We start from the raw sequence: 14053 nt of genomic DNA on the forward strand, positions 1-14053 counted from the left end.
TAAGCCAGGGATCTTGTTTAGAATCACATGTTGCATTTAGTCATCATATCTCTTTAGTCTCTTTCATTCTGAAACCAATCTTTTATCTTTTTAATTTTTATTTAGTTTAAACTTTTGTAACCTTAGCGCTTTTGAAGACTCCTCACAATTAAGTTCATATTATGCATGTCTGGTGGGAATATCCTAGAAGTGCTTCTCTGTTCTCTATTGGGTGGTACACAATTTCATTTTGTGTCTTTACTGTTGATGTTCGAGATTATTTGATTAAGATAGTGTCTCCTAGGCTTCTCCACTGCAAAGTTACTTTCTCCTTTGGAATTACTTAGTATTTGGTAGGGAAATACCTTGAAATTATGTAAATATCCTCTTCCTCATTAAACTTTAAATATATTATTTATTCTAAGACACCATGTCAGGCCAACTGTTTGCATAGACAGCTTCCTCATTTGGCTTAGGCTCTGACACTCCATGTGGGGTAGGTCCTCTTATGCGGATACCTTCTTGCCCTGCTTGAATTTTATCAGCCCCACTTCAGGACAGATAAAGGAGATCAGACTTGTGCACATAATTTAGGGTCCCTTATGATCTTCATGTGCTAATCTAGAGTTATAAATATTTGGATGCATGGAATGATAAAATATTAAAATAGAGGATGTTGCCAGAATATATAATGCCTATGGTTCTTATATTAAAAAAAAAAAAAATCTTTTTAAATAAAGTGTATTGAAACATATGTATTGAAAATTATAAAAATTATAAGGGCATGTTTTGAACTGTCAAAAAGTGAACACACCCATAAAATCATCACCCAGGTCAAGAAATAAAATATCAGTACCTTCAGAGTCCTACTCATGACCTTTCCCAATCACTCTTTATTAGATATTTTCAATCGAATAGAAATAGACTGCATTCTTTAACATTATATGTCCAAATTAATAGCATGAATGAATGAATAGAGCGTCAGTACGTACACATGCTTGACTATTTTGAAAACTTTTTGAAAAGTTAATTATAGCTGTAATGTGTTTTTTTTAAGTTTCATCAGTATGAGAAAGTTTGGAGCACGTCAATCACTAGGGGGCAGCCTATACTGCTCCCACTTCTTTAGAAACAGTTGTATCCTTTTGTTAGTAACCAGAATTATTTTGCACAGAAGGAAAGAAATGTTACTTCAAAGAAAGAAATATTTAACTATTCACAGATAGGAAGAAAATGGACACAGTTATTTTGTTCTCCTGTAATTAAATTGCAAGAGCAGATTCCTTGATTAAATCACTTTCAACATCTAGGAAGCCTAGCTTTGCTTCTTTTGTAGCCCCAGCAGAGCATCCGGATTTGAATGGGTTTGGAAGGTTTATTGAGTCTAAATGAGCTTCAGATATTTTATCCATACCTTACTCTAATCCTCTCTTTCTTTCCTGCACATTCCCCACCAAACACCATACTAGACTTAAGCTAAATAGAAAAGAAAGCCACAGCTCAGAATCCAACAGTTAGGGCATTTTCTTCCATCGACTGATTTCATTTGGCATTGCTTAGTGGCAGTTTCTTTTGGTAGAGCCCTGTGAAAAATATCCAGAAGTGTGAAAGAAAAAGGTGGTCTTCCTTGATTTCAGTTCTTTACTACTCCTGTCCCCATGCCATTCTAGTTTTGTGTAAATCTTTTCTAATTGGATTGATAAACTTTCTAGTTCCTGCATATCCCTACATGTTCAGATACTTTTGAACTACTTTATTTCTAGCAACATAAAGAGATTTCTGCCCTCCTCCCTGCCTTATACTCCCACCCTGCATGTAGTATGGTTTAGCTTCTTATTCTCCAGAACTTTCTACCATAATCTAACGTTATTTGTTCCTTTCTATAGATAGAGATATCGGGATATACCAGTATTATGACAAGAAAGAGCCACCAGGTAAAGTACCTATTCTACTCAACTAATTTTTATAAGTTAAATATTCTAAACTACATAATAGTGACCATTAAAAACTGTTTTTATGACCTTTGATAGATTCTAGGATTTTAAGAAAAGTTACCTCAATTTTTTAGAAAAGTGCTGAGGTTGATATCTATTCTATATAAAATAAAGCAATATGAGAAAATGCTGTAGAAGAGCATGAAAATTTTTATTTTACTTCTGATCAGACTGAAAACTGGACAGTCTATTCACGTTTATTTATCAGTGTCCCAGTAGAGGGCATTGTTAATGCATGAGTCCCATTGATGCTGGCCTCCTGGATCCTCACCTGATATCTGAAATAGGCATTTCTGAGTGAATGATCAATTTTCTTTATCTGATTAATCCTGTTAATCCCAGAAGTTTCATGATGGGCCAAAAGGTCTTTCTAGCTAGAGTTACTTCCTGGTTTAGTCTCTGTTGAAGTGAGGCTTGTGTGGGCATCCTGTGTGTTTAGCTTGGTGGTTAATAGGCTGACTTCATGGTTCTGATGACAGACTGAAACAGCGTCTGTTCTGGGCTCTATTGCAGTTCGCTTCCCTATCTGATGAGATTGTAAGCTCAGGATATTGGCCCACCTGTTGTGCTACATAAGCCTTTTCACTGCAAATTTAGAAAATACCTCTATGAAATGAAAATATCCAAAACATCAAACTGCTTTTGAAAAAGTTGAGCATAATTTTACTAATCTCAATAATATGTGTGATAATACATTGTATATGTACATATAAAAATACAAAGTATTATAATAAGAATAATTCTCCCTTTTTTTTCTTTCCAACTCTCCTGTACCACAATATCAGCGACAGAACATGGTAACTTAGAAGAAAAGCAGAAGCTGGCAGAATGTAAGCTCACTTTATATACACGCGCACACACACACACACACACACACACATATATATACACACATACATACATACATACATACATATATACACACACATACACACACACATATATATATTTGGAATTATTATAAAACGGAGATTTTAATATCACTGAAATTAATAAAATTAATAAAACTGAAGATTCAGTTTTAAAAAATATTTTAAGCTTTTGCACAAATAGGAAATGTTAGTCCTTCCAAATTATAATTATGAATTCCCATTGTTTAGGTTTATAAACATATGAGTAAGAATTATATTTGTTAGGCATTTCTAATTTAGTCCATTGAAATCTCTATCCAGTTTTTATATACTTATGTAAATGTAAACTTTCTTAAGGAACCATATTTATATTATTTAATATGTTTAAAATAAGTACATCATGCTTAAATTCTGATACCATTATTTGTACTATGCCTAAATTATTTTACACTTTTTAAGAAAATAAGATCTGTAATGATCAATATTAGCACTTTATTGTCTCTAGTCTTTTCTGTTCTAAAATATATAAATGTTTATATGTAATATTGCTACAATGTAATATGGTTTTAATGACTTAAATATAATTTAAGTTTTGTCTGGAGTATAGGTGAAGCTGAAAATCCTATTGTTTGAAATGGTCAAGCTGATATTTAATTTTTAAAAATACTGTTAGTAGCTGTAACATAGATATTAAAATTTTCACATAATGCTGTATACATAAATTGTTTATAAAGTGAAATTAAATATATAGTATTTCTACTATAAAATAAATATATAGTAATTCTACCGTAAAATTTTAATGTCTATATATACTATACAATATGTATACACACAGAACATATACACACACATGTACAACTCTTATTGGGAATTATTATTTAGGAGAATTCAAAGATGAATTCATTTTTGTGATGAAATAGATATCATTATCAATTTAATATTTTGTTAATTCTTTTAACAAAACTATTTTTAATTTGACTTCGGTTAACATGGAGACTCCACTAAATAATTATATCTTTTAATTAAATGTATTTCAAACACAACAAAAGCTTATCAGTATTGAATTGTGGTGTAGATTTTAAAGAGAATTATTTTAAATAAAAAAAGAGCATTATTAGTGCCTAAATTGTTAAAACTTGGATTCCCTCAGTTTTTTCTTAGTTTTAATATGTAAAGTTTTGATTCATCATTAAAATTCATTTTCCTTTGTATTTTTTGTATTTTACTTCTTTCCTCACTATATTCATTTACTCATTAGGAAGTTTTAGGTCTGAGAAGGCTACTTTCAGAATTTGGAAAATTTTTTTGAATTGAACATTTAATTATTTATATGAAAATGTTATTTCTATGGTAAAGAGTGGATCATTTACCATTAACTGCTAGATTCACAGGCCCAGGAAACTTTCCCAGGAATTCTCTGAGCCTTGTTGGTTATTGTCATAAAATTATGACCAGGGAGATTGTTTTGTGATAAAAATTCTGTTCCTATGACAAAGCCTTTCAAAAGGCTGTCATTTGATGATGAAAATGAAGCATACTTCGCAATTAAGGAGGTGTTTTATTTTAATCTTCATAAAGCACACTACTAAGCAGAGTTTCCTTTTTAAATCATGTTTAACTAACTGTATTTATTACATTTTTTTGTTGTTGTTGCCAGCACGAAATTATCCATGGACACTCAAAAACAGACGCCCAGAAAAACTTCGAGACTCTCTCAAGGAGTTGGAGGTATCTTTCCAAAAGTTTAAAAATGGCAACAAATAAATCTGTTTTAAAACATCTTTCAACAGCTTTAATTTTCATAAAGGGTCAACTCTCCTGGTGATGATAGCTTTGCCTTTGTCTAGTGAGGAGTTCCAAAACAGTTGCATCTTTGTGTGGCATGCTGATTTTTTTTTTTTTTTTTTTGCTTGCAAATCAGAAGCACTTTAACTGATAACGACAATGAGTATCGCCAACTACACTCACTTTTCTGTTTCCTTCAGGAGTTGATGCAAAACAGTCAGTGTGTGCTGAGCAAATGGAAGAACAAATATGTCTGTCAGGTAAAATGATTTGATGTACATTTGCAGTGTTTAACCAATGGAGCTGAAAACTATGCAGTAATTGGTATTCTTGTGTTGTGATAGGTAATGGACAGAAACTTATTGGGAGTGGATATTTTGTAGTTTGAATTCTAGCCCTTTTAGAACTAATATTAGACAGAGTGACACAGGCCACTAGGCTACCTCATTAATCAGTATAGTTGTACTGACACACAATAAATGCTAATAAAAAAATCTTTCTTTACAGATGATTTTTTTTTTTGTTTGGATTTGTCTGAATGCTGTATTAGATATTTACTGGCATAGATTTAATCAACTTTTGAATGAAGAGAAAACCACAGGACAAAAGATTTTTTTGGCATACTACTCTAGTAAGCATTTGTGAATGCCATGCTTATGGAAATCAACAAGCAGATTAAAGTTAGACCTAACATAACAGGACATTTGCTCTTACTTTCTGAATTCTCTAAGGTGCACTGTTTAATATTGTAGCCACTAGTCACTGGTGGCTATTTAAATATAAACTTAAACTAATTGAATTAAGTAAAATTAAAAATTGAGTTCCTCAGTTGAACTACCCACATTTTAGGTGCTCAGTAGCCACATGTCACCATATGGACAGTATTGCTACAGAACATTTCCACCACAGAAAGTTCTATTGTACCAGCAATATTAGGGCCGAGACGAAGACCCACATATCGAATGAGTCAGTATTCAGGACGTAATCATCATAATTAGTGTCCATTGATTACAGAATAATGGACAAATGCCTCAGCTTTGCTGATAGGCTTTAAAAATAGTATTTGCCTAGAAAAACTTGCCTTCGATAAAAAGAATCATTAGTCATATGCTACTCATACATGTTATATCATGTATTGATGTTACATCACTACTAATAATAATTATAACTGTTTTATGGAATTGAATATCTTGTATCAGTTTAAATTCCTACTTGTTTACATTGTAATTTACTTTGTAAATCTAACTGCTGTTCTTTGAAGTTTAGGCTCATTGCTATTTCCATAAATCTACAACATCGAATTTGTCATAATTAGGAACCTAATCTTAATCTACTACTTGAATATGAGCTATCATTTTGTGGACTCTAGTTTTTCCTCATTTTTTGTTTAAACTAGTCTACCTTTACTCATAAAGGTAACTGTTTAGTAGTTACCTCCTTAACTGACATAAATTATTACTTTCAAGAGCCTGTTTACAAGACTGAATTAACATTTTTAGAACCATAATACTTCTTAAATTCTACTTAGGATACTATTTAAAAGGAAAGGATTGTGTAAAAAGTCATAATTTGTTTTCATAAAAGTTTTAATCAGACTTTAAAACTTGAATACAAAATACACTCTAGAAAGTTTTAAACTTAGTACAACTCAAATTGTGCTTCTCAATGCCATTACTCACCTTAAAAGCAGGCTCAAAATTATTTGACTGGAAGGCATACCTACCACCTATAGTATGAGGTGTGTCTCACGGCCTCCACCCTTACCACCACACAGGGTAAGTTGGAACATGTCAGGCATCTTAAAATATGCAGTGGAGCATCCCAGTAGACAATTCTTTTTAAATAGACTTTATTGCATTTTAATAAGCAAGTTTGTGTGTATGTATGTGTGGGGGAGTATGGAGAGGGATATCCCTCACTACTGAATAAATTCAACTCAGAAAAGGAATTTTCACGGTAAAATATATACAAAATTACTTTTGTAAATTACTTCGACCTGACAGTACTGGTTTCTTAGGCTGTTGTACCAGTGAATCTGCTTTTAACATTTCCAATGGAACTTATAATTCTTTATGTTCTGTCATATTTTGCGTTTTATTTCTATGATCAATAAGATATTCTTAAAATAGATCTTTTACTACCTTGATGTGATCGATATATTTACTTTCTTGATGTGACACATTTTAACAAGATAACTTGACCTCTATCGTGCACACAGGTTTGGGTTAGTTCCCACATCTTTAGGGCCTTTGAAAGTCTTTTTAACATTATTCATTCACTTCTTCAGTTCCTAAACAGGACTGTTAGCTAGGTCTTCTAAAAATATGTGTATGTCTATTTTCTAAGATATTCCTATTATCATTAATTAAATTAATAATTTGTTGTTCAAACTAAATGTTTAGAAGGATCCCTTTAACCTGTTCTTAGTTGCAAAATAAGTAAACCACTTCCACCAGCTCCCTGAGGGTCCCTCTTTTGTGAGTCACCCAGTGTTGTGGTTCCAAAGATAATACGTACCTAAATTTCTTTTAGTAATTTCCCCCATATTTTAGCCCTAAAATGATAGAAGTTGACCAAAAGATAATGTTCTGTAACTCTTAGGAAAGGAGTGTAAAAAGTTCCTCAGTATCATGGAGCTAACATAGTTGAACTCTCAGTTTTTGACTATGGCCTCTCCTCAGCTAATGTAAATCCTTTATTCTCATCTCCCACCCCTTCCCACCATGGCAAATTTAGGATTTATGGAATTTATCTTGGTTGTCTTCTTCTTAAGAGATTCTTATTTCTCCAAAAAGTCTAATTGTTTAGAAATTAGCAAGGCAAGTACAGCAACATAAAGGATTTCAGAGGATGCAATCCAAGCTTGTTTTCTTTTTCCTGTTGAATTAATGAGGTTTTATAGGTTGTCCTCATTATCAGAGCTTAGTTCACATGTTGTTGATCCAATAACCTATAAATTTAAAAAATAATTCTCTCCACTTTTAAATTCAGGACAGTTTATAAATCAAGGACTTACCTATACATATGTTCTGTATAAAAATTGTCTTTTGAAGTTGATTTTTCAGACTACTTCTAGTCTGAAAAATTAAAAGTGCGAAATGTAATTTAGAGTTTTAGTTTTACTAGCTATCAAATATACTTCTCATTGTTTTTGGTCTCATAAAATGATTTCATTATGAGAAAGTGTTTAATAATTTCCTGCTTTGACTTTACAAACTTTTTTTTACAAACTTTTTAGGGAATAAAAGTTTCAACATTAATACACTATTAAATTGTATACCATTATGATAGAATTTTTAAATTTCTTAAATTATTGTGCATTAAGTCACATTTATATTTGCAGATCATTGTATAATTAGTTAAAAGCAATATTATCATTAAGATAGATGTAACTTCATATATACTGATTTTAGATTAAATTATTTGAATCACATATGTATATTTAACTGTAAAAGTATATAATATAGTCAACTGTACCATGATTTCTTTTTATGACAATTTCACATTTCTAGGTACAATCTTAAAATATCAAGAAAAGATAGTTTCTTTTTTTAATTCTTGTAATGAATTACTTGACAGGCTATGTTAAAATACAAATTATTTTCTCAGCCTATCACAGATAAATTGCGACATTATGAAACTCATTTTGTCACCACTCCTTGTAATGTAGAATGAATAGTATCATTATTTGAGCCTTCCTTTCATCAAATTGTGTGAAAATCAATTTGATTTCTTCATGAAATAATAATTGACAGACTGTGGTTTTAAGATACAACTATTAGTAATAGTATATTATTTATACAAAACCGATCACATATTATTATTGACTGTCACCACTGTGGGAAGCACTAAGGAAGTGTAAGGTGTGGGCTGAGTCCCAGCATAATCTGGTGAGGAAAAATAGACACAGGAAGTCATTAGGAAATTAATGAGTGCTAGGTCGTATGACACTGCGTAGAAAGATAGTAAGAATGTAGAGGGATTAGTTTGGCAGTGGGATGTAGGATAAAACATGAAAACCAGAAGCAGTTTGTATAAAGAACAAATGATATGGGATAAATGTTTTCTGGAAAAATCGAAGTAGAGAATTTCTGAACTTGAAGATGATAAGCACAAATACAGAGTAGAAGTGAGGTGGCTAGACTGAAAATAAGGGGATTAAAGTGAGAGTCTGTCTGGAATGGTGAGATCTTCCCCAGCTCCTTTCCTGCTCCAATAGCGAGGCTTAGGTTTCTGTGTAACTTGTTTAGAGGATACTTCTCTGAAAAAATAGATTATTCCAGAGCACAGCCTATAGATACTGATATATTTGGTATTTCTCTTTGAAAAGGTAGATGTGCCAAACAATCTCCTTATAGTGAAGCCCAAGTTAACACACTCAGCTGCCAGTCAATTTTTCAGAGACTCACTTTTAAATATAACCAGTGAGCCAGAGATGATTCTTTTGAGGAACTTCTCCATCTGTAAACCTGAGATCTATGAGTCTGAAGCTAAAACACAGAAAAGAAAAAGAATCAGGGACAGTGCAATAAATAATTTAAACTCAAGGAATTAAAATTAATGCCTACAGAGAAATAAGAAGAGCTGTTGCATTTTTGAAACAAAAAGGAATGCTATTTTTTAAAAAGGAGTAATCATGGAAAAGGAAAGGAGCTCTTGGGAATTACAAGTTGACAGTATAAATAGAAAAATTAATAGAATTGAAAGATAAAGTTGAAATATCCCCATAATGAAGAATAGAATGCAAAAAAAAAGACATAGTAGTAAACAATTGGTGATAGAAGATAAGAAAATTAGAGCATCAGGCCAGAAGATCCAATATCTAACTTAGAAAAAAGAAGGGAAGAAACAAAAAAATAATAGAAGAAAATTTCCTAGAGCTAGAGGATGCTTGTTTACAATTTGACAGGACCAAATAATCAAAAAAAACAAAACAAAACAAAAAAAAACCCCCCCAAAAACCAATATCAAGGCATATTTTGTGAATTTTAGAAAATCAAAGATAAAGAGAATATCCAGATAGCTTTCAGAGTAAAAAAGAAAAACAACAAGATACACTCAAAGGAATGGGAATCAGACTTACGTCAGACTTCTCAACAGAAACACAAGGAGTTAGAAGACAGTGGAATGATGTCTTCAAAATTCTGAAGAGAAGTGATTTTTAGCTTAGAATTCTATAGTAGAATTCTAAACTGTCATTCAAACAAGGACAATTTCAGACTTGTCTGCTCTCAACAAAATTTACCTGCCATGCACGTTTCTCAGGAAGTTGTTAGAAGATGCAGTGCCCTAAAGCAACAGAGTAAACCAAAAAAACAAGGTTCTTAAGATCCAGGAAACACAGAGGCTCTTACATAGGAAAGAGGTGAAATCTTAGAATGATAACTGTGCCCTAGGCCTAGAGAACAACTAGTCTAAATTGGGGTAGGGGATGTTAGAGGGAGGGAAGAAAAGGAATTGATATCTGGATTGATATAGGAGAATTAATAATAATTATTATTGCTGTTGTTATCAATAATAATTATTAATGAGAGATAATAAATGATTAAAAATTAAATCTTGAGTCATAATAGGAAATCAGTAAATAATGACTAAATCAAGAGATAACATATATAGAAGACATTGGTAGTTGCTTGAGCAATATCCATTTTTCTTTATGAACAGACCTTGGTGTTCAGAGTGACAATATGACAAATTTAAGGTATTCAGCTTTCCTGTTATGCTTGAAGCTGGAGGTGGCCATATGAAGCAGTTCTGGCCAAAGTAAGCAGAGGTCACTGGTACGTGTTAGAAGAAAGCTTGTGAAAGAGGCCATACTCAAGTGGGATGTGCCTTTTCAGCTTCTGCTCTTTATCTTCTTCTAGTCTGTATTTGAGATATGCCTGAAGGGGCATGGCCCACTTTTGACCATTCTTTCACTCAAGGCATATATAGATTTAATGCCTACAGTATGCAAAATAGTATTCTTAGTGCTGAGGATACTAGTGAATAAAACAGACAAAAACAACCAATATCCATGTTCTCTTGTAGCTTACCTTCTAATAGGGGAGATAGTCAAGGAAAGATAAGTAAAATTTAAAGTGTGTAAGAAAATGAAAACTGTTAGAGTAAAGCAAGGAAGGTAGGAAGTATGTGTGGGGAACAGTGGGGCAGGATAGGCCTGATATTTGGTAATCGGGAAAGGCCTTACTGAACTATCATGTCATGAAGATGTGAAGGAGCAAGCCATGGAAGCTTTCTGGAGAAGAGAGTTCCAAGTAGAGGAAATAGCAGGTACAATGGCCCTGAGATGGGAGTATACCTGGCATGTTTGAAGAACAGAGAATCAATATGACTGGAGTAGAATGAGCAAGAAGAGTAGTAGGAATTGAGATCAGAGAGGAAATGAGACACTAGTTATGTAGGGCCTTCCAGTTATTTGAAAGGACTTGCTTTTAACTCTAAGTGAGATGGAAGACCCTCAAAGGGCTTTGGACAGAGGAGGAACTTGATCTGACTTACTTTTAATTGGATCATTTTGGCTATTGTGATGGGAACAGATTGAAGAGAACAAAGATCAAATCGGGGAGATCAGACAGCTGTTTCCATAGTTCAGGTGAGTCATAATGGTGGCTTTGACTGGATGAATGGGAGTGGTTAAGTGGCGAGAAGTAGCCATATTCTGAATATATTTTGAGTTTTGAGCCATAAGATTTGCTGGTAGATCAAATTTGGGATATAGAAGAAATTTCTGAGCAACTAGAATAGAGTTGCATGCCAAGCATGTAAATCTCCCTATATGTGTGTCCATCCTTCTGCCATAGTAGAGGCCAAATCTTCCACCTAGACCCACAGTTCTCAAATTGTGCACTGAGGCACCCTTGGGGACTGCAGCAAATTTACAAGAGTCCTGCAGGATATTTGAAAATTTCAAGGAAAACACAAGACTTCTGTTGGACACTACACAAACATGTAGCTCCAAGTTAGTGTAGTGTTTCAACACCAGACTGCATTACATTCCTTTCACGGTGCCATAGATTTATGAAGCTGGCTTTTCATGGCTCGCTATGATAAAACAAGTACCACACAACGATGAACATAGAATAGGAACAAAGGAGTTCAGTCTGATTCCAAGTTTCAACAAGTTGTGTAGTGTTCAACTTCTATTAGCGCATGTATCCTATTAGTAAGTAATTGTGGTTTAGGAATTAAAAATCTTTTTTCTTTCTATCTCTGTGTATTATGTTTTCAAATGGCTACTAAGTTGTTGGGACAGAAATACTTATTAAGTTGTTTATTAAATGGAACTGCTGGTATTTCTTTTGGATTAGGGGCACCATAAAAACTACTGAAGCACGAAGGGTGCCATGAACTGAGAAAGTTTGGTAACCTCTGGTCTAAACTTTGGATCCCATTGCCTCTGGCCTTGTCAGGACCCCACATGATTGTCACTTCTTTTACGTGCAGCATAGTGGTGGAAAGTGCAAATTGCTCCATTCTTCTTGGTATCAAATCTTGCCTTTACTAGCTGTGTGACTTTGGAGAAGTTCCTTCACCCATTTGTGCCAGAATTTATTTAACTGTAAAATGAAGATAAAAATAGCTTACTCATAGGTTTATTATAAGAATTAAGTAAGTTAATATATATTAGATGCTTAAAACAATTTCTGTCATTAATAATGGCTTTTTAAATAAGTAAGTTTAACCTTTCTCAACTGGATCTTTCCAATCAAGCAACATTTTTTTAATTAAAGAATTTTTGTTATAAAAACACAATATAAAATTTATCATCTTAAACATTTTTAAGTGTACAGCTCAGTAGTGTTAAGTATATTCTTACTGTTGGTAAAGAGCTCTCCAGAACTTTTTTATATTGCAAAACTAAAACTCTATACCTCTTAAACAACAGCTCCCCTTTACCCCTCCCCCCAGCCTCTGGCAACCACCATTCTACTCTCTGCTTCTATGAGTTTGACTATTGTAGATACCTCATATAAGTAGAATCATGCAGTATTTTTCCTTCTGTGACTGGCTTATTTCATTCAGTACAGTGTCCTCATGGTTCATCCATGTTGTAGCATATGACAGGATTTTCTTTTTTTTTTTTTTAAAGAGTAATTAAATTTCATTATACACACACACACACACCCATTTTGTTTATCCATCCATTAATGGACATTTGGGTTGCTTCTTTCTTTTGGAGATTATGAATAATGCTGCTATGAACATGGGTATGCATATATCTCTTTGAGACCTTGCTTTCAATTCTTTTGGCTATATATCCAGTGGGATTGCTGAATTAGATGGTAGTTCTATTTTTAATCTTTTAAACAACATATTCTCCATAGCAGTTGTACTATTTTATGGTCCCACTAACAGTGCAGAAGAGTTTGAATTTTTCCACATCCTCAACAACATGGGTTAGTTTTTGTTTTTGTTTTTTTTTTATAGTAACTATCCTAATGGGTGTAAGGTGATATCTCGTGGTTTTCGTTTTCATTTTGCTATTGAATAGTGATGTTGAGCATCTTTTCACAGGCTTGTTAGCCATATGTATATCATCTTTGGAGAAATGTTTATTCAAGTCCACCCATTTTTTAATTGGGGTATTTGACGTTTTGTTGTTGAGTTATAGGAGTTTTAAAAATTTTATTTTGGCATTGTCTGTGGCCATGCCACCTTGAACAAGCCCAATCCTGTCTGATCTTGGAAGCTAAGCAGGGTCGGGCCTGGTTAGTACTTGGATGGGAGACCACCTAGGAAGATCAGGTGCTGTAGGCGTAAAAAATAAATGAATGAATGAATGAATGAATGAATGAATGAATGAATAAATAAATAAATAAATAAGGGATTGTAAGCTTACAAGGTCCTTGCAATCTGCGAGGTCAACCAAGAGTTGCCTCACCTAAAAAAAATTTTTTTTTTAAATTTAAAAAATTTTATTTTGGCTATTAACCCCTTGTCAGATATGTGATTTGCAAATATTTTCTCTCATTCTGTAGGATACCTTTTCACCCTGTTGTATCTTTTGATGCACAAGAGTTTTAAAGTTCTGGAGTCCCATTTTTCTGTTTTTGTTGTCTATGCTTTTGGTATCATATCCAAGAAATCATTGTCAAATCCAATACCATGAGACTTTTCCTCTATGGTTTCTTGGAGTTTTATACATTTCAGTCTAAGTGTAGGTCTTTAATCCATTTTGAGTTGTTTTTGGGCATAGTGTGAGATAAGGTTCCATTTTCATTCTTTTACATGTGGATATTCAGTTTTCTCAGCATCATTTGTTGAAGAGACTGTCCTTTCCCCATTGAATGGTCTTGGTTCTCTTGTTGAAGATCCTTTGACCATAGTTGTGAGGCTTTATTTCTGGGCTCTCTACTCTGATCCATTGGTTTATAGGTCTTTCTTTATGCCAGTAGTGCACTGTTTTGATTACTGTGGCTTTATAATATATTTTGAAATCAG

The 14053-nt window shown here is 33.2% G+C and overlaps 1 protein-coding gene and 1 pseudogene across 10 annotated transcripts in view; both read left to right on the forward strand.

Moving 5' to 3' along the window:
- The window catches only part of WDPCP (WD repeat containing planar cell polarity effector), a 291597-nt gene that overhangs the window by 78250 nt on the left and 199294 nt on the right, over positions 1-14053 (forward strand). For 9 of the 10 annotated variants that reach the window (XM_023524239.1, XM_023524235.1, XM_023524234.1 and 6 more), the window contains 4 exons: positions 1866-1913; positions 2759-2803; positions 4482-4552; positions 4810-4869. In XM_023524239.1, coding sequence (XP_023380007.1) covers positions 1866-1913; positions 2759-2803; positions 4482-4552; positions 4810-4869 — 224 coding nt within the window. The remainder of the gene's footprint in view (positions 1-1865; positions 1914-2758; positions 2804-4481; positions 4553-4809; positions 4870-14053) is intronic. The other variant, XM_023524238.1, reaches the window with a different exon arrangement.
- Positions 13251-13369, forward strand: LOC111732402 (annotated as a pseudogene).

The sequence above is a fragment of the Pteropus vampyrus genome, unplaced genomic scaffold, assembly GCF_000151845.1.
Source record: "Pteropus vampyrus isolate Shadow unplaced genomic scaffold, Pvam_2.0 Scaffold453, whole genome shotgun sequence".
NCBI classification, from domain to species: domain Eukaryota; kingdom Metazoa; phylum Chordata; class Mammalia; order Chiroptera; family Pteropodidae; genus Pteropus; species Pteropus vampyrus.